The sequence below is a fragment of the Ascidia mentula genome, chromosome 2 (genome assembly GCF_947561715.1).
Source record: "Ascidia mentula chromosome 2, kaAscMent1.1, whole genome shotgun sequence".
Taxonomy (NCBI): domain Eukaryota; kingdom Metazoa; phylum Chordata; class Ascidiacea; order Phlebobranchia; family Ascidiidae; genus Ascidia; species Ascidia mentula.
In genome coordinates, this window is record NC_138567.1 from 4,733,797 (window position 1) to 4,760,833 (window position 27,037).

Below are 27,037 nucleotides of genomic sequence, written 5' to 3' on the forward strand. Positions count from 1 at the left end.
CAATAAGACAACAAGTGACTGTTACGTCACACGCGCAGTAATAATGGCTATTCTTGAGCAGGCCGATTACTAGGTACAGAAAGCACAATGTAGTCTAGCAAGTATCTGATAGCCAGCAGTTCTTGTGGGTGGAACGCACACCATTGTACGAATGCAGAGCTGCTCAGCAGGAAATCCCGGATTACGAGATGTAAAAGAAGGACTTTAATCCGGAATGGGCGAAGATCGAGTAATCCGGATTATCGATGTAATGTTTTCGCTTCATAATATCTATATTAGAAACATTACGAATCATTCCTATCTTTTATTTCATCAGACTTGGACGAAGTTCCAAACTGAATTTTATTTTGGCTGTGAAAGTTTATGAAACTTCGTATGGTTTAAAAAGCCCAATTGTTCTTTGTGAATATACATATCCCCATATTCTACATCATCTATATTGTTGCCAACTTTTGGCTCATTTACAGAAAAAAAAATTACTCAACAGTATAGTTCTATTGTCGTGGTGAGCTATACCAGCTTGAATTAAACTCATACATATGAAATAACGTTAAAATAAAAGTATATATTATGCGTCTCTACCAAAAAACAATATTAATATTTCCATGTCAATAAAATACCCAATTGGTTGTTGCCCTTGTAGAAGTGAATACTTGTCTTGGTCGCAATAAAAGAAGGCTGTTGAACGGTGACGGGATATTTTATTAATTGAGAGTCCAATATTTGGGTAGGTTAACAACGGGATATTAGTTTATCAAAACGTGTTGATGGATTATGGCGGGTGCATGCTAAACTATCCTGCAGAGTGCCAAGTTCGCAGCAAAACTCTTCTATCACCACTTACCTAAAACCTTGGCTTGTTATGATTTTAGCAGTGGTATAGTGAATTCGGCTGGTGACAACCTAATTATTTATGCGTAAACTGAATGATTTGTAACCTACTGTCAAAATTTTAATGTGTATGTTTTTAAAGCTCAATATTATGTATGTGACGAATTCGCTATATACAGTGGCAACTACTACTTTTATCAAATGAGACAACTAGGTACCTGTCAAAACATGTTTATTGCTCGTCAAAACATGTTTATTGCTCATAACAACCAAAGAAACGACCCGGACCAGAACAAACTAAACAGTTTGAAAGACGATCAAAGTTGTACAGTTTCTATCGCCCATGTACTATTGACGGTTAAAACGGAATAACAATTACGCAAAGCGCCAAAACAATACTAACGCCCTATCATCAACTTCCGGGCCAGTGGTCAGGATTAGTGGTTGTTTAAAAATACGTCAGTATTACTGATAGTGCAATAAATAAGCGAATATTTGTTCTACAAGAACATGGCTCTATCGGTCGCACCCGATTGAAAAAAGGTAATTTTTGATCTTTTTTAGTTACATTGTTCTAATCATTCGTAAGTGCCTTTCATACCCTTTTAGAGGTTTACAACACATTGGCACATTAACCTAAGGTTGGGTAGGAAAATGGCAAAATATTATGTGACGCTGCAACAGCTTGATTCAGGTTTGCCATTCTTTGGCGTCGATGACAAGCAAGCAAGCAAGGTTTAAAACGCAAAATACACCCACATATAAACTTGCGAACGGCGAAGCGTGAAGATGGCACACAAAAAAACAGAATTGATTTGTGCCGAAAAAAAAATGGAAAGTATGTAAAATTTGGAACTATCATGACAGGTATACGAACATTATCGTTAATTACAACGTGAACAGAGCCTTTGCTAAGCAGAGTGACATGTACATTAACTTCTACACGACCAGTAATAGTGCGGCTTTAAAGTACAAACCCCGAAGCTTATAATAACTAGACGGTTTAAATATTCACAAACACGAATCCACTGTAAGTAGTTAAAGTCGACAATATCGTCACAAAATTAATACAAACATTTTCCCTTTACGCAAATCAGATACACTGGGCTGGGCTTATTGGAACAAGCTTGTGACAAACATGGGGCGCATATTTTGATGGAACTACCTTTGTACGTGTACCACGATAATACTGAAAGAATCAATGAAACCATACGTACAAACAACCTGAATCGAACAGAAAATAAAAAGTTAAAAATGCTGCTATTATTTGAACATAACCAAACTATTCGAACACTGCAGTGCCGGGAGAATGCAATGGTGATTATTTTAATATACGGACATGGCTTTTCTCTTCTTGGTAAAAGCGGTTTCTTCGAATAAATATGTCATGAAAAAGGCAGCTGTAATATTTTCAATGAAGTGATGCAGCAATTTCGCTACAAAATGCGAAACCTGTTTTTTTAACCCTTCTTCCCCGAAAAACAACAGGTTCAAAACTTTTGTTGTGTTCTTGGTCAGGAATTTCGCAAAGTCGAATTGTTGCGGAATAACTGCATCGCATTCGCCAACCAAATAATATCATACACGATTAAAACGAAGCATGGTGAACCAGAAACACGCTTTTTGGCAACAAACGCACGAAGCAACGATGCGTGACACGAGAAAAAATGAACGAACACAATATCACGTGTTTCGTCACAGTTGGTCGATCACCATGGCGTCAACCACTTCGCCACGCTTGATCGACTGGTATTGCTCCGAGCGTGGTGGCAACATTAAAAGCCCATTTGCAGAAACCATGCTCAACAGACGACTGCTTATCTGTCGTCCAGTGCTGTCAGCCCACGGTGTTCCTTCTTTTGGTTCCCAGCGCAGATGAACTCGTTGATATTCAGGACGAGGGTCGAGGCGGACGTCGAACGACAACTGTAGCGACATCTTGCGGTCAGTTTTTTTTTCGTTAATGTTACGACTTTTTAGCCTTGTGTTGATAAACTTTCTAATTATCGCGGGTAAATTGCGAAGTCAACTTTTAATGCCAAGTATAACACGTCCATACATTACACACTCAAACATAGAATCAATCACAAACAATGAACGTTGAATGCTTTACAAGTGACTCTGTTACGTCACAAGCTTAATTACTGTTCATGCGTCAACAACACATGTATGTATGTACATGATATAACAGCAATGTATATTAGTTTAAACGTCATGCCGAAAGATAGAAACGTTCAAAATTTTGTACAACTGGACTATGTTTGGAAATATTTGTGATAACAGTTTTCGTCGCTCAATCGCCGGCATAACCGCGGATCAATAAATGACTTTTGTGTTTCTAAGCATAAAAAAAACAACGTTGAAGCTGCCACGTTTGCTGGTGCTGCGGGCGTATCACACAAGCAACAGCATAAGAAAGGCCGGCGCGTCTATAGGCGAACTAGGCAACCGCCTGGGGCGCACAACCTTGAGGGGGCGCAACACCTTGTAAAAAAACGCATGACCCATATACCGATTTGTGCAACAAAATTTTGTTGGGTGCAAAATGAGCTTGCGTCGGCCCTGGGTAAAACCACGCCGGCAAAACTCTATGTAGCAGAAAACGTATATTTGGGTGTGTAAAACTTACCTTAGCTTTTATAATAGTTGGCCTTGGTTCTGGCCAACCACTCAACTTACGGAGACAAGGCAGAACGAATAGATTACAAGTCACCAATGCCGACACAGGGTTGCCTGACAAAAAAACATATTTTGACATTTTGATTTTGGGTTTTCTACACCATACATAAGTATTTTATGAAAGCTATTTTGTGTTTCAAGTTCTAAATCAACACCTTCATTTAATTATTATTTATTTATAAATCCCCCTTATACCTGGCAGTGCGAAGAAAAGTCTTTTTCCCAGGTTCGTTTCCAGTGTAGCAAAAGTAGTCGGTTTTCTGGTAAAACATAAACTTCTATTATTCAAGTAGTTACTACTTTCAAAACTGGCATTGTTCGGCAAAATAATTTACAATCCAGAGCTCGCCGGATAAGTGTAGTGGTGGGGTTTGAACTCACGCCCTTTAGCATTAAGGTCGTTGCTGTACAGAATAAAACTGCAGAACTAATTTCAATCAATACTAACCCCGGTTTCATAAAAACGCGTCCAAATTGAATCGTTGCACCAAGCGTTGTGAGAAGTGGTTTGATGAAATCCTTTTCTCCCATCGATACTCCACCGGAAGTGACGATGACGTCAGCTGAGGAAAGAGTGATGATGTCATAACGATTGCTACATTAACAGGTTTACGTTTTATAAAAATGCGTTAATACTTTTTGAGTTTTTGCATTCAGGCAACAACAAAATGCACGTACATTTCGTTGGGATAAAAGTACTAAATTTTTTAGTTTTCCTGGATACTTTTTAGTCTAAAAAGGAAAAAAAACGGTAGTGTTATCACTAAAGCGCGTCAGCGGTTTAATTTTATTTTAATCAAGAACGCGTGCACGTTTATTACGTCAACACAAAACCTACCACGGTCGCAGGCATTGCGCAAGGCGTCCTTTAACCTGACCGGGTCGTCAGGAATTATCCCCATATCGATCACACTGTAACCTTGTTGTTTGAGGAAGAATGATAAAGTGATGCGATTCGAATCCCGGATTTCCCCTGGACCTAGAACCTGTGTATCCGGTTCCGCGAGCTGAACAAAAATAAAAAAAATCGAGATTTCATCTTTTTTTTCGCACTTAATTATCGTAGTATTGCTTTTTTTTTTAACAACATGCAAAGATGCTACTAAAGGTTACGACTTAGTTACTTTTACTATATGATACATCGTGTTACAGTGGAAACACGAAACAACTCTTCCAGGGTCACATTACTTCACATAACTAAATTTAGATTAATTTCTGAGAAACAAAACACTTTGGGTCAAACTGACTTTGGGTTTCACAGTGGTCTTGTTTCAAAACCTTCTGAAAACAAAACCTGAACCTATTTCTCTTACAAGACATTGAAATAACCGACAAAAATGCAAAATATTCAGGAATAATAGCATTAAATAAACTCAAATCATCACCTCGTTGCCAGTAGAGAATAGAGCAACGACAGGGAGGTTGTGAACTCTTACTGATGTGACACCAGTAGCTGCAAGTAGACCAGCTTCCGAGGGTCCAATTCTACAACCAGCCTTTACAATAATCTCCCCAGTCCTAATGTCGCTTCCCACGGGACGAACATCTTGTCCAGGCAAAACCGCTTTCATTATTCGGACTCGCACTTCGGTTTCGCCCTGGAATAAAACGGGATCGAGTTATGGGCGCCTGGCACGATATCCCTTATGGTTTTATCGGTGGCCATCATGATATTTTTATCACGTTTATTGTTTATGTACGTGGAAATTAGATTTTGTTGATAAATTATTAAAACGATATAAACGTTATGTTACGTGTGAGTGAAACGATTATTGAGGAACGATGCATAATTTGCAACAAGGATTTAAATGAAGAGTTTCAAGGCTTGATAGGTGTAGTAGACGATTTTGTTCAAACTTTATTTCAGAAACCGAACGTCGAATGATTTTATCAGCAAGAAAGATATAACAGCGTTAATGTCACCTGCCCGAAACGACTCGATCTGATTGGATATTATATCAAATTATGTGACGTCACACCAACAAAACAATTAATTTTCCAGCTAAAAACTATATAATTTTAGAATTTAACGACAAACACATCTAAACTTCTAATAAGCACAAGAATAAATTCCTACGTCGTCGGATTCCTCCAGCAACATGCTGTCCTCCACCGGGACGATGGCGTCGGCACCAATGGGCAAAGGAGCCCCGGTCGCTATTCTATAAACTTTACCAGGTGAGAGGTAAACTTCCCGAGAGCTGTTGTTATTACCGTCACACACAGAAGATCCGACCACGTCCAAATCTCCAGGAGTGTCCGAAGCTGCGTTATTGGGCACAGTACAATGTATAGACCTTTTTGGGAAAGATGTGAGGTAACTATTTTTGACGACGTTCAGTTATGTGAAATATCATATTTGCAGTCAACGTTAATTCGTTGGCTACCAAACTTGGCACAAATCGATGGACAGGACACGAACCGAGGAAGACGTCACAATGACCAAACAACTGCTTCACAGTTTGCAGCTGGAATAATATGTACGACTTATTTGACTCAACATAATACAATATTTCAAAAACAAGGATGATTGTTAGGTTTTTCTATTTTGTGTCCATTTCAGTAATGGACATGATAGAAAGGCAACTTACCTATGACCGCATACCCGTCCATGATAGAAGCAGGGAAGGGGGGTAGAGGACCTTTTGATCGAACGTTCTCAGCAAGAATATGACCGAACGCGTCTGAACAATCAAGTTAAACATTTGTTTATTTGTAATTGAGTTGGTAGCGAGTATATACACAAAGTAATTCTTGGTAGTTACAGGACGAGAAGTTTTTCAACTTACAGGCCAAAAGTTATCACATAATCAACGGGCGAGTCAATAGGACACGTGTGTACTTGAGGGCGTTTTCAAAGTTGCTAACGATAAGCAAAAAAAAACTGTGCACCAAAATCACACTACACTGCATGTTGCATGAACAAACAGTGCCACTATTTTTAACCAGCTACTGGCAAGTCAAACGGAAAGATCCACAGAGCTGGATTTGGCCCATGTCTGTACAAGACCATAGCGGTTTAACGCTCCAATGACTTTATGCGTCATCAGGATTTAGCAGGAATATTCACCAACCAAGATTGTAAAACCAACAAGATGGTAAGAAAAAAAAACATTTTCAGCCACAGCTTACGAAATACCTTTAATAAATACAATACGTGACTGTGATGACAGCGTTTATGTTCAAGCTATGATTACGCGGCTTTGGTTGGTTTTAAACACGTTACTAGAAACTATGTTCTCCAACTGTATTCCACCACCCACCTTTATAATACTTTGAAACTACCCGCAAGGGAACCGAGTTATTCAGAACCAAAGAGAAAGCTTTATCCATTGAGGTCATGGGGTATGGCGAGTTACGAAGCCGACGAGCAATCTTGGTCACTCCGCTCGAGCCCATACCTACTATTGGAAGCCAAGTTGTAAAACAAATGGATTAAAAACAAAAAGTTGGCGACCAAAGCAACAACTAGATAACTATTGGTGTGTAAAGCAGCAGGGTCAAGGGGTAAACTATGTCATTGAAGCAACAAGCCTCAAATTTGTGTTTTATGGTAATATAAATTAGAGGTTTGTTGCTTCCAAATACATTCTAATTGCAGTAATTGTTGTCGCAAAGAAAAAAGACGGTGCTGAACCGAAGGCCAGATTCTTATGCAATTACTGGGCGTATTACCAATACGAATTCTAATTTCATAGCTGCACGATACGGGGACGTAGGTTGGCTAAAATAGCACGGGTAAAAGTATAAATATATCGTGATTAGGCTAAAATTATTACTAACCCGACACCGCGCTGTCTGACTGGTTCCCTTGAGCCATGGGCGCCGCACCGATTAAGCTGATAGGCTGAAAACACGATTTGTTTAGTTAACCTTTGCAGCGTGGTTTACCTTCGCTGCTGAGGCTATACGTGGCAGGGATTGTTTGAAAGTAGCTGGAAGTTGTTCAAGTACGAAAGCAATATAAAAGTATACAAACGGGCTGCAAATTAAAGCAAGGCGCATGAGTAAAGTGCAAGAGCACAGGGTTTCCCAAACTTTTTTGTTCTGCGACCCAATTTTGAAAGATAAGTTTCCATGCGATCTCGAAAATCACTTTAAAAAGCGATTTTTTCTGCAACCCAAAGTGAACAACTAAAACATAAAACCGAATTGCCCAGACTTAAAGCTAAAACTTCATCTGTCGACTCCTTATGGGGTAGCGACCTATATAGTTGGAGAAGCCCTGGACTCACATACAGTACTACTGAATATGTGCCAACACAGCAACCACAAGCATTACTAACGAAAAAACTGTACTAACGAGACGCGGGAGCTGGTGGCTGTCATCGCCGTGCGAATGGTGATGCATGCACGATCGTTCCTGTGTTTGCGAAGCTTCGTCATCCGCCCCCCCATCACCGTCCATGTTGAGGTCGCTAGCTGTGAGGAGGGAATTTCTGTCTACCGCTCTCTCTTGTATTTGATGTCGGAAGCTGTCGTTCGATAAGGATGGACTGGCGTTCATCTGCGCATACATGAGTATGTAAACAACGCTGAATGCACACGAGCACATTTTGTTTTAACAGCGGAAAACCCTAAATTTCAGTATACAGGCCGGTGGTTCATGATTTGAAAACGTATGAAATTCGTACGTGTTCGCAAATTCAAATCACTAACCATCGACCTGTGTGTGTAAAAATCAATGTGTGTTTTTAGTTTTGGAAACGCCCCCCGAGAACGATCAACCGCAAAATTGATTTATTTTAGACCAGATCAAAATGACAGGATGAAAAAATTTCTCAGTGAAATTAAAAAAAATATTATCAAGTTTCCGAAATATAACTTGCAAATTTTTTTGTAACAGTTGTTTTCTTTGACCAAATAGAAGCGATTGTAAACACGTGTACTTGTGATGTGGTGCCACGTGTCAGTCTAGGGTGCCACAAGAGGGCATGTCAACAAGTCTGCGGTTTCGTTGTTCGTGCTCCAAAATACGCTTTAAAATGGGAAAACCTTTATAATTGGGCTTGTGTAAACGCTCTTTGCAATAGTGAAAACAAAGTGTGAGTGCAGAGTGACGTCGATACCACTTTGTAGAAGAAGATTAAATGACGATTTGAAAAGCTCTGTTTGTGCACCCGGTGGCAAGGTGAAACGACCCGACTCCGTTCGACCGCAAATATTTCGAGGTAACTTGATTTTACGCCGCGCTGCAGACAGTGGTGGAAATGTTCGCTCCAAATGACCTTGACTTGTCATTATTTTACGCTTCGCTGGAGAGGAACTTACTCGGTCGCTTTGCAAACTACACAGCAGTATATCTTGTTTTTTTACCCATGAATTATGCACAGGCAATAACGACACAAAATTATCCCATGTCTTTTAGATGTCTCCTTAAATACAGTCGTGAATTTTTAATTCCAGACTTGATCTTAAAACTAAGCCAAAACTACGGGAATTTCGCGGACTCGTTCGATTGTTTGTGTTAACTGTCATGCATTTGATATTGCTTTGCCATACATCTTGTAGGCTCAGCTGCTGTTTGTAGGAAGATGTTGGGGACGGGATGACAAACGCGCGCCCCCCAAGCGGTTTGCGCAGTGCAAGTTTAAAACAGGGTCCCTCTTCACAACAGGGGTGCGTCCTGCAGTCGTGAATCGTTGTGACCTGGTGGTCTTGACTCTTTGACGGCTGTGAGTTGCGGAGGAGGCCGATGCCGTGCGGGAGAGCTGGGAGGATCACGTTCAGACATTCCTGCGTGCAAAGAGGTAAGCGTTAATGTGGAAACATACGCTGTTTTTCGTGAAGTTGAAAAAAGGTCGGAGGAACTATTTGAATCTTACACGCGAGGAATGCGGGCAACCCATATATTAAACCACTGAAAACCTTCCAGGGGCTCGCTATTGACGCAAAACCTCGCTTACGCCACTTTTGGTATAACGAGTCACTAAACATTTCGCTAACAAGTCGCTGAACCAATATAGGGCAGTATCTTTTTCAAATATTTGATTATAAATAGCCATACCAAATTTGCGTGGCCGCCAAGGCTTCTACGTGTTATTGTGTCAAAATTATTAATAACTTTAACTCGTTTTCCGCCAAACTCCACCGCCCTTGCTGAAAAGCTATTCCAAGTTATTAACATGACAAATACGCAATGCTGATAAACGTGACAAAAGTAATGTTTCCATGCGTATCATCATGAGATTGGACAAATTACGGCGGAAGTTGAGCGCGGTCAATGTAAGCGTTTGCAAACGTGTCAAACTTATTGAGATATGCGTTTAAATGCAGAACGCAACTCGGTTTCGCCAAAAAGAGACAATTTCAATCTGGCTAAAAGAAAGAGCTTTTTTAACACGTTTTTGAAGCAAATTTGATAACGAAGCAGTTCAATTTTTTAAATTGCGAAACTAAGTAATATCGTTTCTATCATTCAATGTACGTTGGGGTATTTACGATAATTACACAAATATGATGTTTACCAAAAAAGCATGGACTTTATTGGTCTTGCTTTGTCAGAACTGAAAATAATGGGGCGGCGCGGTGTACGAAAACATACAATCAAACAGTTCTAGGAACGACAACCCGCATTGTTACGCAACAAACAGACGTATGTCAGTCTACGAAAATATAGTTCAGAGCAATAAACAATCACGTACGGATCCCATTCTGATGTGTTGCATAATCGGTCGGTATAATTATAATGCTACACCCTCCGCAAACCTCGATTGCGTCATAATTACACAGAAGGAGCAGAGAAGAAAAACCAATCCGAATTTTGAATTTCGGTAAATTAGGTATGAAAATAGTTTTTCATGCGAACAAAATTCCACACAAAATTCATAACTGTAAATTTATATTTTTTGCACAGGAATGAAAGTGAAATTAATACCCACATATCTTTACTGTGTAAAACGTTATGTTTGTCTATTCTTAAGGTAAAGACCGGTTCTTACCGATGCGGCTTTGGCACTGCCTGGAAGGTTGGCGATGAGGACATTCCCTCTGATCCCGCATACAGCCCTGAACATAGAAATGTTACACAAGTTACTTGAAGGCAATTTTTTCATGCGACATGTTGTCAACTAAGCACCAGCCCCGTATGTTTCGTGCGTTTATGTGCACTCGCAGTTTACTAGAAGCAACAAAATAAACTGATACAGACAGTCTTTTTAACCAACACCATTATTGATGAAATGGTTTGAGAGCCTGTTGGTCGCACCTCTGTACCTGCAGATTGCAAGTTGATACACGCATTAAATATGTATAAAGATTAATGTGCCTGTCATTTTAACAGGACCATAATGTTGACAAGGACTTCTAGTCTTTCTCGAAAGCTTAGAGAGATTTTTACATAAAAAATTCATGTGCTTTCATGTGCTTGACGTTACGTAAGGAACCAACCATCGTAAATTATGAAGATATCCACTAGGTTCGAAAAAACGAAAAATGAGGGAAAAAATGTTTACTTAACAACATTTTTCGCGCGTTTGAAACAGGTCACATGTATGTGGTTGAGGACAGAAAAATTACCTAGGGTTTACCTATGTATGCATTAAATACACAGACCTTTGAGCAAACAGAAATATATTGCAGAGAGCCGAGGTAATCTTAGACATGTTAGCAGGGTTACAAAACATGTTAATAGTAAAATGACGATAACCAATCTTGTCAACCAGTTCTATAGCTTGCAATTTCAATCTGGCTCAACAACACCTTTTGTATTATGAAAGTATCCCTTTAACTGTTTGCAATTCTTTTTGGAATAATGCCCAAGCAGTACAAAAGATAACAGATAAGTGGCCCAGTGTTTATTCAAATCAAACAAAAACAAAACGATTTAGCGGCAAAAAACATTTAAGATTTGTCCTATGCCCTATGCAACCATGCCCCAAACAACAGCCTTGATTTATGAAAACAAAACAGAAATAATGTACCTGGATAACATGGCGTGCGGCGTAATTTTCAGCGCCGCGACGGTGATTGCAGTGGACATTGCAGGGGCGTTCTTCTGAATCACCGCTAGGGTCGCCTCGGGAGTGACGTCACGTGGAGAAAAGCCCGTCCCACCCGTTGTGAGAATAAGGTTGAGTCCGAGGTTGTCCGCCCAATCACGCAAAGTATCCTGAGAATTGACCAGGTTTAGAAACGGTTGTGGGACATTCCCTTTTAAACTAGTTGGTAGTTTGGTATTTCGATCTGCTGCTAATCAACAAGACGATGGATTGTGATTGGCTTTCTTGGGTAAAACCCATATCACTTAATTTTAAAAAGCATTAAAGATATTTGCACCTAATTCTTAATTTGCTTTTATAGACACTGATGATGCTTTTAACGAAGCAAAATATATATGTCAAATTAAAGAAGACTGAAAGATTTTAACCTGAAACGAAAGTTTCTTGGACAGTTGTTATATATATAATAATGTGGAAATCTTCAGGGCCAAATTGCAACAGAATGGGAAATGATTCCCAGAATCATTTCTCCAGCATTAAAGATGTTGATAACAAATATCACATCAGCCCCTCCATGCATGAAATACTTTCCAAGCTGGCTACATCAAAACTATGGGCCCGGGATCTACAAGTGTTAGTAGTTTGCAACAAGATACCCAAGTGCAAAGTGTCATCAGTATCCACCAATTTCACACTTCCATCACACAACATGCATTATTAATTTTTCGGCGATAAAATCTAATAACGTTGATCAAAACACAGAGGGGTCGATATTGATGCCAAAATTTACACCAAAAAATTAAACTATTTTTAGTTCATCCAGTCAAAAATATTATCTTTCTGTTTTAGCCCAAATGATTACAATGTAAACCAACATGGCATAAATAATAGCAGAAAACACACAACTTACCCGTATGACAGCTTCATCATCTGGGACAATCTTCTGAACTTTTATCACTACCCTGTATCTGGGAAATACCAGTTTTGTTTGTTTAAATTGCAATCTAAGCACTATAACAGCATGCAGCATAACAGCAAAAGTTCATTGTTATCCAAACAAAAACAATTTTATGATGATCGCTTTATCTTTGTATGAACACATTAAAAAGACATCTGAAATTATACCCACATATCTATGTATACTATATTTAACATGTATGTTCTTGCAAGAATAAATCTTTAATTCAATAATAGGTGAAAAATAGGATTTGATATATTTTTATATGCACATACCTCGGCAAAGACTGGATGATATTTTGCAACCTTGGTCCACTTGTGTCTTGGTTTTCGCCACTAGAGCATCTGTCGCTGACTTAAAACAGGTTGTACACAAAATTACATTTCAAGCATTGTGCGAGTAACACTACACCCACTAAGCTTGCCAAACTCTTTGCATTTGCTAGGTTTTACAATATGGGGACAATGTACTGTGAAAACTAGAAGCTAAACTGTATTTACAGTCACAATGTAAGCAACAACACATCGCATATCAAGTCTACGAAAACTTTACATAATATTGTAGACAGCTGCAGACATGGCAACTGTTTCAACCCAATAGGTCTCATCAGTGCAGCTATGGTGTGACTTACTACAAACTTGCCAGCTAAATAACCAAGCAAGATTTCTATTATATTTATGCAATTTGTTTATATGACGTAAACTGTTACAGCCCACCTGTTAAAACACCAACCAGAACTGTTGGTTCTTCATCCATGTCAATAGAAGGAGCTCTTCCCACGGAACCTCTGCTCAATTTTGCAGTTTTTAACCAAAAACCTGTGTTGTTCATAATCCTATCAGTCGGTTACAAAGATAAGGGCATGATACCCATAACCATACAATCCAAACACAATTTTGACAATTGCTGAAATATTTTATGTAATAAAGAAAAAAAACGAACAAATTTGTTCAAACTCGAAAAAGGCCTGACCATCGAGTTGCATAACACGACGCGTCATGTAGCCCCAGGCAATAGACAGTAGTCCTTTCTCGGAAGTTTTATCTTGTTCAAGGAAACTTGAGTTACATAATGTAGAATGTTGTATTGGGATTACCTTGATATGGACTTTGGTCAGATATTTAGTTTTATGTTTTTTTAGAGATTGACCTTTTTAACTAAACTCAAGTATTTATGACCCGAATATAAAAATATTTTTACACCGTCGGCTTGCTCTTAACCACAGGTTCTTGATCCATTTCTAAAAGCATGTGCATGCTAAATTATGAGGTTGTTATAAACACTTAACTGCATCTATAATATCCAAAAAGGATGCACGAGATATCAAAGGGATACCAACAAGAAAATAGTTGAGAATCACTGCCCTAAACAGTAACAACAGCGATCACAGATAAAATAGCAATTTAAATTTACCTAACATTACATAGGTAAAGACAAGCAGTCATAGATAGGAAACAATAAAACAACCAGCACCACAATATGTCCCCAATTTAGGAAATGTATGTGAAACTAATTTATTCAAAAACTACACCATATTCATTTTTGAAAACTATGAGGTTTAAACATGACACTGAGTTTTTTAGCTAAGTCCTGGTCTTCCAAACATCTTTCTCGGTGTATATTTGCCTTGAGAGAAAGGAATTGTTTATTGTTGGTGTCTATACGTAAACCAATCGCTATATCATTTTCAGCCTTGTCAAATTCTCCCAATGTAAGTCGAGCAGTAGCTCTGCGATATAGTGATTTCAAGTGATGCTTATCATGCTGCAAAGCATTGGAGCAATTTTCAACAACATTGTCATGTTGTTTAAGCTTCAGTTGGCATGCAGCTAAATTGCTGTAACAATTAACAATCAACGTTTCGGAAATTTCTTCTAATGGTTCATTGAGAGATGACAATATTATCAGATGCTTCAAAGCTTTAATGTAAAAGCATGCAGCAACGTGTATTCTGGACTCTTTAAATAACCTTGTTCCTGTGTCTTTTAACCTTTGCGCAACGTCTATGCATTCATCTGCTTGAAGGTCATACAAGACCCTTTCTTGCTTGAATGAGACAAGCTTTAATACAAATGATATAAAGTCTCCAGGCATTAGAGAGCCATATTCTTTCAAAACATCTACTGAGACTTTTTGCATTTCTCCTATTTTCATCTTTTGCAGGCAATCATCAATAACAGTTGATATGTCGCCTTCTCCAAACTCCAAAGCAATTTCTACCTCAAAATCCATTTCACAACCAAACACAAAGTTTTTCTCTTCAAGCTTGACATCATTTACAAACTTGCAGATGACATCAGAAACCAAAATAGTGCACCTTGCATGAAAATGTGGACATCTTAGCCCATCTCCAGGTGTAAGTACTTCATTTTTAACTGTCCAGTACATTTTACACGAGGCAAAAACTACATGTATAAATGTATGCTTAAACTTGCATCAACAAAACTTGTGCTTTTCTCAATGGATTTATATTCAACTCTGCACTTAGTTAAAACATGTTGAATTATTGAAAAAATGCAAGCCAGCCTTTCCCAGCATCTAATTATTCAGTGAAACATAAAACACTAAAAAAATGCATGCAGTTCAATTAATCTGATCTTCCAGCACAATTAAAGGAATTTTTTTATTCACCGACATTTCACCTGTTTAACTAAGTGTTACTGTTTTTTTGTGATAATTACTGCAATGAGTGACGACTGTAATCCGTAGTTAAATGATGATTTCAAACGTGCTGTCGGCAGTATTATTTTGTGCATGTAGGCCAACTGACAACAACTACTTTTTTGAACAAATCAACACAGATAGGTGTTTTGCACAAACTACCCAGCGCCCTTCTTTCGTTCAGACAACGAGCTGCAGTTGCTCAGAACAGAATTAAAAATGTCTGTCATATGAGCGGGAAAAATGATGATGCATTTTTTTTCGTTATTTGTTTGGGCGTATTTTATATTAAAAGACTGGCATATTTTTTCAGAAACTTTAACAACTACAAAAACCAGTTCCTGTGGTCATTAAACTTACTTCTTGCAAACAGAATATATTGCAATTCATAAATAAATGAGAGGAATGTTAAAATTCCGCCAAAAGGGGAAAACCCCATAACCAATAAAGCAACTGTTATATAACATTTTGATGAAAGGCGGTTTGTTGCATAACAATTAAAAATACACAAACGTGCGTATCGCGATAGTAAACAACATTATTTGACTGTTAAGCTATGTCATACTGCACTTTGATAACTAAAATAGACCTTTAACTAACAATCCTGTTGCCCTAAACACAGTTTTTTTGAGATTTGTCCAAATAAGAGAAAAATGTCGAACGATGTGTCAAGTGTGGACCAGAAAACTGTTTTTGTTCTTGATCATGGGCCAGCTATGATTGAATCTTCCAAGCAGATGGTTGACTACGATATTCAAACCAAATCACGCCCACAGGTAATTTGTTTTGTTTTCAACTGTTTTTTTAAAATATATAAGATTACTTGGCAATATTCATTTGCATTTAAAAATGAGATCACCTGCAACTTTGTGGTATATTCGTTAGTGTATTTGTATTTTGATTTGAAAAAAAATATTAAACGTTTGCACTAAAAACAACAACATGATCTAGTGAGTTGCACTGGCTTCAAGTTTTCCTGTTTTTTAAACTTCACTGCTTCATTATATTCTCTTAAAGTTAACACATGAATGCAAAAAGGTATTGAATCACATCATGTGTTGTAGGGTGTCGTTCCTCTCGCACCAGTGTCAAAGTCACTGTGGTCATGCTGTATGGAGGCTCTATGTGAATACTGCCGAATTGTCTGGGATGTATTTCCTGCTGACAAGCTGCTTAGGTTCATCATCAGTGATAGTAACTCAAAGTTTCTCAACTCCTGGTCAGAAGAGGAACAAACCATGGCCCACGTAACCTAATTCTTCTGTTGATTAGGATATTGGTTTTCTACTTTTTGACATGAAAGATTTTAATGCACTTATAAATTTACTTGTATGAACAAACACATAGCTTTACAAGTCCTTCTTCCAGTATCAACTTATTGTGCAATAAACATTTGGGCATACTTTCCTTTGAAGTTTTGAAGTCCAACAAAGACATGCATTGTGTACATATATTCACTAATACTAGTAACATAGGCATTGCATTTGCAATCACAACTGTTGGAAATATGGAATTTACTCACGGTTTAGTTGGTGGGTCACATGTGTTAAAGCCTCATCTGTCCCATTATCAGCTGATGAGGTCCCTGGCATCAGTTGGTCCTCCACTGAAGAAGTCCGACTGTAGCATGATGCTTGGACTTGTCTCTGCTGTCGAGGCACTTTGCGAATTGGCTCCATGTCAACAAAAGAATGCAGAAAGTGGGGAAAGAATTACAAATAGTGGAAGAATAATATGTATTACCCAACTGAAAAAGTGAGTTACTGCAAATGTTATAAAAACTTCTGAGAAATTTGCAAGCAGTTACATATTTTACACTTTAATAAATTTATCTCAGGTAGATATTTAAGACCTAGGACACAATGCAAACTGGCTGCTAAAAATGAGTGATATTTGCCTTCAGTTATTTTAACTCTTTGAATGCGTAAATTAACATAATAAGAGTGGCAACTTAACACAACAAACTAATTGTCAAAAATTAAAACAAACATCTTCGTTTTTAGAGTGTATAAAAGCTAAAGAACAAAGTTTATTTGGCTAAGATTTGAGATTCTAGTGTTTAAAAATAAGTTGTAGCATGCATAACAAACTCAAATGCACTAATGTTTGTTTACATTTAAATTTGTCATCTCCCTGGGTGCCCTATTCAAGAAGATATCAACGTCTTACACAACCCCTAATTTTTTAATTCATTCTGTTTCTAACTTCAACATTCTTTCCGTTTCGACCGTTAATTACCTTAATTTATTTCCAGTGATACAAACAGAAGGGCGTTGGAGGACTGCGTTGCCGACGCTGTTTCAAAGCACAGTGAATTGGCCTCCAAATCAGACGGGTAATCGACCCATTTCATGCTTTGATCACTACTCGTATTAAAATTGATTTTTACGCCATGTCGCCAAGCAACTTGCTAATTGGTCATTGGAGTAAACTTGTATTGACCTTGACCGTTTCTCGCCTAACGGCAGAACCTCTTGTCCTGTAGAGTTTGTGCATCGTATACGTTTACAAATTAGGATATACCAACATTTGCCAACGTTAAGGTTTGTATTGAAGTAGTTATATACAAGTAACACTAAAGACTTAATATCCTCTGGAAGCAGATCTTGCACACCCTATATGGGCGCAAGCTTTGTTATAAACATATTACTGCAATATCCGAAACCAACGTTGACAATTTGTCCAAGAAAATTTATTTTCACAATTGGATGCAACTTCTGCATACGAATTACAGTCGCTCGGTAACCCACCCATCATTGTAATGTTCAACAGTGCCACGGATGTTAATAACTTAAATTTTATGTCTATAACACGTGTTTAACTCGCCAATTACGTCCCCGAAGATTAATACCGCCGCCTCTTGATCATATTTTGTCGAGTTTGGCGAACATGCGTTTATTCGTTGCATCTTTTGATTCCAAACAGACTGCTGGCATTGGAAAACGTCAACTTGGTCTTGGTCCACGTGAAGCCGTTTGGATCGGATTGTAACATCACCGAGCGAACCCCCACAGAACTGAAGAAAAATCCACGGGTTTTGGCCGAATCACACAATGTGAAGGCAACTCGGCATGGAATCGCTATAGCGAACCGGATGTTAAACCTTCTACGTCATCACTATGACCTTTCGGTGACCAGCATAACTGGAATCCCTATGAAGGTATAACGCAACTTATTGTTCAGACAAATTTTGTGAAATTTATCTTAAATAGTTGTCATTTAGAATTCATGAACTAATACGTAAATAGTTTTTTTTTCACATAGTTGACTCTGTTTGCGCCCCTGACCTTTGGAATCGGGCTTAAAATGCTAAACTGCCATCAACTAATCCGTAATAAAATAAACACAACACTTTTTCGTTTTATGATTTCTTTGTATAGACAGGAATACATAGTTTTATTGGCCTGCATTGGCTCTATTGCTTCCACAACATGATCTATGTTCGAATGTTAATATGCTACCAACATAATTCTTTATAAATGTCGCAACATTAAGTACTTCATACACAGGAAGAGCAACACGCAAATTCTTCAGCTAACTACGACGTTTTGTTGCTGCATCGGAGATTACCAGGAATCTTACCCACGGATGCAAACCAAGCATCCAGCGACGGCGAACTGAATTCTACGATGTTGTTGAAGTGGTGTACACCGAAAATCAACGCCAACGGTAGGAATAAGCGCAGTGTTGTTTGTTATGTGCTAACTATGTAATGTAGTAGTTAGCAAGCCAGTTCGTCGTCGCCTTTTGCCTATGACCATGAGCATTTGTCAGAAATAATGCATATAGTATTTTGCAAGACATTGATAACCAAGAAGAAATGTTAGGTATAAGGGCGGTCCCTCCATATAATCAAAGCACACGACATGAACTTCATCATAGAACCTATTTTTCGTATTTCCATATCATTGACGTCATCCTTCTTGCTTGAGTTATTTTGTTTGCTTGATGGTATTTGTAGCTGGACTTATTATATTGCCGTGCAATGTTATTAGAAGCAAAGTGAAGCCAATAATATGAATTGTGAATAAGCTGCAGACAGATGGCCACTATTTCGACCTAAAAGGTCTCATCAGTACAGATGGTGCGAATTTCAGACGACTTTGCTGACCAAACGGCCAAGCAAAGACTTCCACTTTGTGGTGACTATACAAAGTCGTCTGATAGTCACACCAGCTGCACTGATGAGACCTTTTAGGTCGAAACAGTGGCCATCTGTCTGCAGCTTACACAATGTCATCATAGTTTAAATTTAAAAAATCGAACGATTGCCATAACCCCCATACTTACCACAGAGTTATATCACTGCACTGGAGCGGCTCGTATCAGTCCAGTTGATGTCAACAGTCGACCATCACTCTGTCTTACCAACTTTCTGCAAACAGGTTGGTCATAGTGGCAAGGTTGTAACAGGTGTATACAAGCCAACCAACTTTTATTTTTGGTAAGAAATAGAAATTAAAATACTACTTTAAATTATAACTCTAACATTCGCACAGATTTCTATGTTCTATTCAGCTCACAGAATTCATACTATTGGCTTCATACTTATTTAAAATTCCCAGGTCGCTCAGTTTTACTCGAACACTGGAAGAAGGGACCGGACGGTGGAGCCGGTTCCAGTTTCGCCGAATCCGGTACGAAGCAGATGACTCACATGATCTCCTGTAGAGGTTCGGATATATTTCTGCAGGCGCTAGGTGTCAGTAGAGTGCCGTTCGAGGACCCGCCGTCCATCACAGATGGTGCAGGAGGAAGGGTGACCGATTACAGGATAAATGTAAAAAGATTTTTTGTTGCCGTTTATTGGCTATTAATGGTTACGCTACCAGTTGGACGGTAAAATTACAACAGAGTTATGATGAAAAAATATTACTATACAGCCGAGTAATGAATGCACGCGAACCCATAATACCGCGTTTTAGAAGATATATTTTGATAAAATAGATGTATCACATATTTGGTAATAACTCTAATCAATAAAACGATTCTTGCTTTTCCATATATTATACCATTATTACACCACGAACATTTGTTTAAATAACTGTATGACGATAGTAGTTAAGCAACCAAACCCAAAGAATTGATCTTTTTAAAGTTTGAACTCCAAGTCTAATTTTCGCGGCACGCCTACGTCATATTTTCCAGAGCTTCAGTTCGGTCATGAAAGAAGTTCAACTCCTTCCACTGGGAGCGAAGTGGGAAAAACACAAAGGAGATGCAAGCACCAAACCACTCGGTGGCGCTGTATCGAAGTTGGATCGTCACACGAAGTGTTTGCCACTTGTCATCTCCAAGACCATAGTGTTCAACATGGGCGCTACGCTGGAAAGGTTATTGGAGATCATAGTAAAAGTACGAGTTTGCTGGTGTTAAGAAAGTGTGGGGAGATTGGTTTGGTCAAAATTAAAACATTGTTAAACTAGCTACCAGGATATGATCTTTATGTTGAAAGTTGAAACCGTTTTTATTTCTCAACGTCAAATTTCTCATAGTTTATTTTTACATAGAACAAAATTACATTTTCGTATTGCGAACGTACACAAAATTTGTTATAACCAAAGTCACATGATGCAACTGATCCTTTAATTAAATGTCTATCAACGCACAGGAAAAACTTTCCTCGGATGACGTCAGTGTATGTCAGCGTGCGATTTACCATCTGGTCGACATGGAACGAACCGGGTCAGCACTGCCCTCTGGCTCCCCCAGCGGAAACAAGGGTTCGTCGAAACATCACAAAAAGTAAGTTTTGCGCCCAAAGAACTGTGACTGGCACTTGAAGGCAGGTTTTTTTTAATTTACCCTTTGAAAGTTTTAGTTGTAGAACAGGAAATCTTAAACTTCTAGTTTTTGGGGTCCGTTACTCAGTTTTAAGGGGTCAATGGAAATTCTATTTGTGTCCTGAACACAGAAGTTTCAATTTCGCCTAATAACATCTTTGTATCTGAAAAATACTTCAAAATCTTTAATGTAAAAGATTATACTTCTACTGGTTGTCTGCAATTTTTTGAGTTTACTGAATTGCCACATATAAAAAAGACAAATAAGTCGGTAAAACACCGAGTATTACGGGTTGATTCCTACAGTCTTACATGACTACTTTTCAAAATGCCCACACAAACTATAAGAACTCAGAGTAAAAACCCGCGTGGATTATTCAACAGAGACGAGCAATACAAGGCGATGTGGGCGGAATTGGAAAATCTTCTGAGCGCTCACAGTTCCACGTCATCGCGTCATTCCGAGATATTCGATTGTTTGGTCGAATGCGTGGGAAGGAGTGAGGATAAGGGTGTGACGTCAGACGTGAGAAAACCTCTGGATGTCACAAACCTGTGAGTTGTTGTTAACTGAACGTGTGAACGTTGGTATTGCATTGGACGGGAGGGCGGGCGGACGGGCAGGCGGTCAAGGCGCACGAACCATAGTAGTGAAACGATTGTATCCGTTTTTATGTAACCTTGGTTTCAGCATTTTTCTTGTAGAGAAACAGAATGACTCGCTTCTTCACAGAACGTGTTGAATCTAGATCTGATTAAAATTTTGAAGTATACGAGTATGTTTTAGCGGGCCTAGGGGGGTAAATTTGCTTGGTATTTATCCCGTCTTCTGTTAAACGGACGACCTCATTGTCCGTGCGATGTTCAGCCCTACAACAACATACCCGATTAAACTATCGATTAAACGAATTCAGTTTATTTTATGGAAATAAACTTTGCTGACTGTCGCCCGTAGGCCGCCAGTCCCACCCGGCAATACTTTTCTGTTTTTTGTCTTTCTCTCCGACGTTTCTTCTACAAACGACGTGATTTGGCTGCAGATCTCAGACGAAAGTTGAAGTTTCCGAATCCCCGGAGTCTCCTCCCCCCCTCAAGAAACAGAAAGTGGATGGTGACGTCACAGTTAAATTACAGAAAGGTAAGATTGTGACAGAGTGCTTCGTATTTGTTTGATGAGTTTTCATTGTGTACTGATTACAGGAGAATCTTAACCGCTGAGTTGTTTAGAAATGTTTCAACGTTTTCAGGTAAACAGTCGCTCTTGGCTTTGTGGAATCAACGGATCGAAAACAAAAACTCACAAAGACACGTGGAGTTTTACGGGAGGTTGGCGAGCGACGGAAACCGTGCGAGACTTTACCCGAATATTGAGGGAGACACATCCAGGGAGGGCAGCGGGACACCTACGTCACAGGGTCAAAGGTCAGATTGTTTCTTGTGTTTGTATACCACCGATGTAAAAACATGCAATACGTTTGATCGGTACACAGGGTAAATTACTGCAATGCGCAAAAAAAAAGCTTTATTTACGTGACCAAAAATATTCTGAAAGACCGAAACGTTTACTGGCATTTCGGGCATTTGTGTTAGTTACACAAATATTAGGCAACTGTTCAAGCAAAAAATTCTTTGAAGTAAGTTATGCGTATGAGTGAGTGTATGCGTTGCTCGCGGTTCACAAAGCGGCGCTCTGGAAATTTATTTTTTGATAAATTTCCACACTTAAAATTTGTTTCTCGAATTGTATTTGGGCCCATAGTCCATCTAGACTGATCGTATCTCACAGACACGAACTAACTCTCCCTGTATTGTGATCTCCACAGTATATTCAGCCACTCCCTAAATCAGACTTGGTCAAACTGGTGTGCTGCGAAAAAAATTTTCGAAATGTTACAAGGGCCCCATCTGTTGTTTCCTTTTTGTAAAGTGAACTAACTTAAAGTTTGGTCGCAAACGAACTAAAAGGATCCAAGTGTGTCGTGGGCCTAAACTGTTTGGAAACCCCTGCCCTAAAACTATGTTGCTCCCAGACACGGAGGTCATCACCGCTTCTCCCACCACCATCGCGCCCAATCCGGAGGCAGGGAGGAGCCTGGGAGGAGCGGAAGATCCACTCCTCAAGGAAAACAGAAGATCAAGAAAGAGAAGAAGTCGTACCAACAAGCGTCCTAGACTTCCGCGGATCGAATCGGCCGTGAAACCGGATCGCGTCCCAACACTACGGAAAAAACTTAACTTTGAGTAGAGTGCTGAGGGCTGAGTTCCAAGTTATTGTGCCTGAGAAGTGTGTGAGTTTTTCTCTAAAAAATGCTGCCTGAATTGCGTTTTAAAAATATGCATATAGCCTAACAGAGTCGCATTTTTCCTTTTTTCTTGGCTTTCGGTTTCTGTGCTGTTCCGTCTATATTGAAAGTAAAAAATATTCCTACTTTAACGATTGAATTTACAGGAACACATAAACCATTGTGTCTCGCATAATAGGCGAGATTTCTGAATGAGTGAATAAATTTACTAACATTGAGTTTCTCACAACTGTTTGTGACACACAAGTCGTTAAATTGTTTCCGACCTACTTTCACCACGTTTTCAATCGTTACTCAAAGAAGGTGTATATTGGTAATAGCAATAATACAACCGCTCTGAAGCATTTGTTATTTGGTTTTGCATCGCCACGAAGCAAACGTGAAAGGTTTTGAACCGTAATATGAGGCGGATGCGGCTGATGACGTGTTGTCAATATCTACACATGTTAAATTGTACATTGCTGTATGGAGCTAAATATGTGTGGAGGATAATGTTCCTATTTCCATACATTATATACAAGTGTCGGACTGCAAATGTGTTGCTAATGTTGCAGAAATCTTTTGATGAAGCCATGTTTCATGTATGTTAACCATCTTTCGTGATGACGCCAAACAACTTCACGTTACCATGTTAAAGCTACTAAATCGTTAAACTCTCGACTCGTATTGAGCATTGCAGCTTGCAGAATTCTGGGACATCCGTGGGCGTTAACTCCTAACGCCTATACAACATCCATTCAAGTTGCTATCAACAAACATAAAGCCGTTCTCGGCGGTGGATGTTTTACTTAATCGGGGAAGCTTAAGATGTCGTCCGCTGCTTCTGCCACAACAACCCAACATATGCTATCACCGCGCACGGAAGAATTGACAGTAGGCGGCAGTCTTACGCCGAAAACTGCTCGCACGCACAGCTCTGCGTTATGGATTGTTTCCTGAAGTCTAGGTTGGGCGGTGCTGTACGATGCTGATAGGTCACTGAAGGTCGCACTTTCTGTTGTAGTTAGTTGTATTTTTGTACTTGCGGTGACAGTGCTTTGTTAGCTCTTAGCGTGAAAGGTTGTGGTAAGGATTTGGAAGTCTTTTTTTATATTCACAGAGTTAAGGCAAAATCTTAGGTGATTTTAAACTTATGGGCCTTCATTTGCAGCAATTTGTTTTGCGCAACAATTTAGTACAATTTAAGGTTAAACAAGTGTGCATTTTTCATGAGCAACAATCATACAGCGGGTAATTTTACACGTTGGGAATCAGGTAACGGTTATACTGGTTTTGGTTTAGTGGGAAATATGGAGTTTAGATTGACGACCGCGCCGCGCAATAGACAGCATTCGTGATTGCACGTTCTAAAAATATATGCAGGAATAAATGCATCCCGTAAAACCGTTGGCGCGTGTGAGCGTTTCCATGCCTGCCTGTTCTTCCTATTAAACAAGGAAATGTGGTGAGACAAGAAATGATTTTTTTGACAGTTTATGTTCGGGGAGGGTTTCTACGTACTAATGTGGGGAATGGGATTTTTCAGATTTTGGCTAGCAATGATTCAGGCCTAGTAGATTCAACAACGTGAATCTACTTTGTTTGAAGACGGATTAGGTTTATGGGAAGTTTGAGCGCAGCATGGTAAAAGGCACCAGTGAAATTTTGAGGAATTCTTTGACAGCGAACGTAGCTAATGAAGAATGATATATTTACAATAAGCACAATTTACCGCAGGCAAATACTCAGTGTGATATGAGTAAAGTTAAGTTAAGATAAACAACTTGAAACCTTTTCTCTTGTTGACATTATAGGCTCCACAGTACATTATGGGATTGCACTATAGGCTAAATCTCATAGTCCGCTTTAACATAAACGTGCATTTAACTTAAAAAGTTGTCAGATTTTAAAAGCTTAACTTGAAACAACAAAGTATTCAAATAAACAACAAACCCCCATGCAACTATGCATTTTGTTCACCTAACATTTTTATGTTAAAATATATAACAAGATCCATCTTGTTCCTGACAATTTCATTTATATTACATGATTTGTTTAGAACCAAACAACTAGTTGCAGAAAAAATGTCTCAGGCTTTCACCTACACCTTGTTTAACTGCTTCGATAACCCACAGTTGTGCATATTAACCTTCTTCTGTCCCTGCGTCACACTGGGCAAGACTGCGGCGGCGGTGGGGAACAACTGCGTGGGCTGCGGGCTGGCTTACCTGATCGGCGGTTGTATAACAGGCGCGATCGTGCGTTCCGAGGTTCGGAAAACTAAAGATATCCAAGGCAGTGTGTGCAAGGACTTGTTGGTCCACGCATTCTGTCCGTTATGTGCTTTGGTGCAGGATAACCGTGAGGTATGCGGCTCGTCTTATGAGATGGCAATGGCAAGGTCTTAAAGAAATCAAGAACTACAAATAAAACGGTGCGGACGTTTTAAATGATCGATGTTAAGTTAAAGATACGTGCTATAGAATACTTTCTCTCTGCTTTTCAAATGTTGCCTTCGTCTTCATGTACTTTTTTGCGCGGCCTTTATATCAGCATATACGCCTATACAACGTCACTATATGACGAATAGTCGGCTATAAGTGCATTATTTCACAAGAGTTTATACCGCTTTTTACTTTATCGCTATCTTTACCACAGAACTTTTCCGACTTGCATTGTTATAGTTCTTGTTGTAATCGTATTTTACGTCAAGTCGTCCGATGTACAAATGACCAGGAGACTCATAAGTGCAAAGAAGTCAACGTTCTATATTTTGTTATTGCGTAATCTGCAGCAAACGCGAGAGATAAAAGTTGTTTCTCCCATTTTTCCGATCAATAAACAGATATTAAAACGTGTATGTGTATTTGTTGGAACATGTTGTTGCTAAATTAATCATAAACGGCCTTTCATTGAAACACAAATATTATCACGTTGGACGAGCAACTTATTGTATTCGTTACACTATATAGTGAATAAAGACTTTTAAACATTGCTAGAATCAATGAATTACCAATTTCTTCAGCATCATGGCTGTGTTAACAAGAAAATACGTCCGCAGGGCATGGCATGGTCACAGAACCACCCGACAACCTGTGATGAAGTACAACATGCGCCCGCACATGTCAATTTCCCTTTTTATGAAATGCTTTTAAATGCAGGAAGTTATAACGTGTTTAGGTGCACGTGGGCAGATCGTGGTGCAAGATAACGTAGTTCGTTTTTTGTCTTGGTTAAAAAGAGAGTCCCAAAAGTGCGGGAACCGATTAGAAAAAAAATTGGGGGGCCGAAATAAGACTTTCACAATTAGTGATAGCAAAAATATAAAGATTGCCATGGGCGTTGTCGATTTGCCCTAATCAAATATGCAAAGATCAGCTGGGTTGAAGGTCATTATACCCCGGCCGAATAGTTCGCTTTGAGAGCCAGAAAAGCAGCAACTGCAGCAGTTGCCGCAACGATGCCACGAGTCGCAACTTCCTATTTCATGGAGCAACAATGGATTTTATATTGCGCCATAATGAATATTGGTGGAAAGCCGGAAGTGGGAAAGTTTTGTGACAATGGACCAATTTAAATTAGCTGGGAATATCAGAGGGTAGCGATATACCATTAATTTCACTCAATTTCTTCCCGCATTGACATATAATTAATTATTCTCTACGACATACACAAGAATGCTTGACTGTACATTGTGGGATCTGCATCAAATATCAAGAAATGTTGTGCTGTGAGCTAATTCTGTTGTGAAACACATCGCGTGGTTTGAAAACAACAAATGTGGACAACCCTGCCTAAACTTGTTGACACGCTTACGTGCAGATTGTACCCACATTAAGCATTAGAATAGGTGCCGTCATGTTGCAAATGCTGTAATTTGAAAACTTCGGTCGCAATATGCTG

At 39.1% G+C, this 27,037-nt stretch overlaps 3 protein-coding genes across 5 annotated transcripts; 1 reads left to right on the plus strand and 2 right to left on the minus strand.

The window, feature by feature from the left end:
* Window positions 1–1,054: 1,054 nt before the first annotated feature.
* LOC145888693 (gephyrin-like) lies at window positions 1,055–13,394 on the minus strand. 3 transcript variants are annotated; one of them, XM_082979507.1, is made up of 17 exons: window positions 13,125–13,394; window positions 12,684–12,762; window positions 12,361–12,418; window positions 11,433–11,620; window positions 10,452–10,518; window positions 9,160–9,246; window positions 7,814–8,017; window positions 7,294–7,357; window positions 6,774–6,914; window positions 6,102–6,194; window positions 5,588–5,775; window positions 4,896–5,108; window positions 4,349–4,517; window positions 3,959–4,073; window positions 3,706–3,770; window positions 3,461–3,564; window positions 1,055–2,757 (listed from the first exon to the last, which is right to left on the minus strand). In XM_082979507.1, the coding sequence occupies exons 1-17, from the start codon at window positions 13,237–13,239 to the stop codon at window positions 2,527–2,529; spliced, it is 2,181 nt and encodes a 726-aa protein (XP_082835633.1). In that variant the 5' UTR covers window positions 13,240–13,394; the 3' UTR covers window positions 1,055–2,526. The 3 variants fall into 3 exon arrangements, with proteins under 3 accessions (XP_082835633.1, XP_082835631.1, XP_082835632.1); XM_082979505.1 differs by having other exon boundaries at window positions 9,013–9,246; XM_082979506.1 differs by having other exon boundaries at window positions 6,774–6,911; window positions 9,013–9,246; window positions 13,125–13,267.
* A 542-nt stretch (window positions 13,395–13,936) lies between these two features.
* On the minus strand, window positions 13,937–14,968 carry LOC145888694 (uncharacterized). Its single transcript, XM_082979508.1, has one exon. It carries the CDS (start codon window positions 14,794–14,796, stop codon window positions 13,945–13,947), a length of 852 nt encoding a protein of 283 aa, XP_082835634.1. The 5' UTR covers window positions 14,797–14,968; the 3' UTR covers window positions 13,937–13,944.
* Window positions 14,969–15,696: 728 nt separating this feature from the next.
* On the plus strand, window positions 15,697–23,612 carry LOC145889008 (integrator complex subunit 13-like). The gene is made up of 14 exons (XM_082979884.1): window positions 15,697–15,845; window positions 16,134–16,316; window positions 16,643–16,824; window positions 17,324–17,404; window positions 17,995–18,229; window positions 18,579–18,738; window positions 19,365–19,454; window positions 19,635–19,849; window positions 20,218–20,424; window positions 20,681–20,814; window positions 21,237–21,407; window positions 21,893–21,990; window positions 22,100–22,274; window positions 22,883–23,612. Exons 1-14 carry the CDS (start codon window positions 15,723–15,725, stop codon window positions 23,022–23,024), a joined length of 2,196 nt encoding a protein of 731 aa, XP_082836010.1. The 5' UTR covers window positions 15,697–15,722; the 3' UTR covers window positions 23,025–23,612.
* The last annotated feature ends 3,425 nt before the right edge of the window (window positions 23,613–27,037 follow it).

Excerpts from the sequence above, each read along its gene's own strand:
- LOC145888693 (XM_082979505.1), bottom strand. The coding sequence starts at position 13,239 with ATGAACAACACAGGTTTTTGGTTAAAAACTGCAAAATTGAGCAGAGGT. Across the intron at positions 11,621-12,360 it reads ATGATGAAGCTGTCATACGG|GATACTTTGCGTGATTGGGC; the intron begins GTAAGTTGTGTG and ends GTCAATTCTCAG. Across the intron at positions 9,247-10,451 it reads GCAGTGCCAAAGCCGCATCG|GAATGTCTGAACGTGATCCT; the intron begins GTAAGAACCGGT and ends CTTTGCACGCAG.
- LOC145888694 (XM_082979508.1), bottom strand. The coding sequence starts at position 14,796 with ATGTACTGGACAGTTAAAAATGAAGTACTTACACCTGGAGATGGGCTA.
- LOC145889008 (XM_082979884.1), top strand. The coding sequence starts at position 15,723 with ATGTCGAACGATGTGTCAAGTGTGGACCAGAAAACTGTTTTTGTTCTT. Across the intron at positions 20,815-21,236 it reads TCGTCGAAACATCACAAAAA|AGACGAGCAATACAAGGCGA; the intron begins GTAAGTTTTGCG and ends ATTATTCAACAG. Across the intron at positions 22,275-22,882 it reads CCTACGTCACAGGGTCAAAG|ACACGGAGGTCATCACCGCT; the intron begins GTCAGATTGTTT and ends TGTTGCTCCCAG.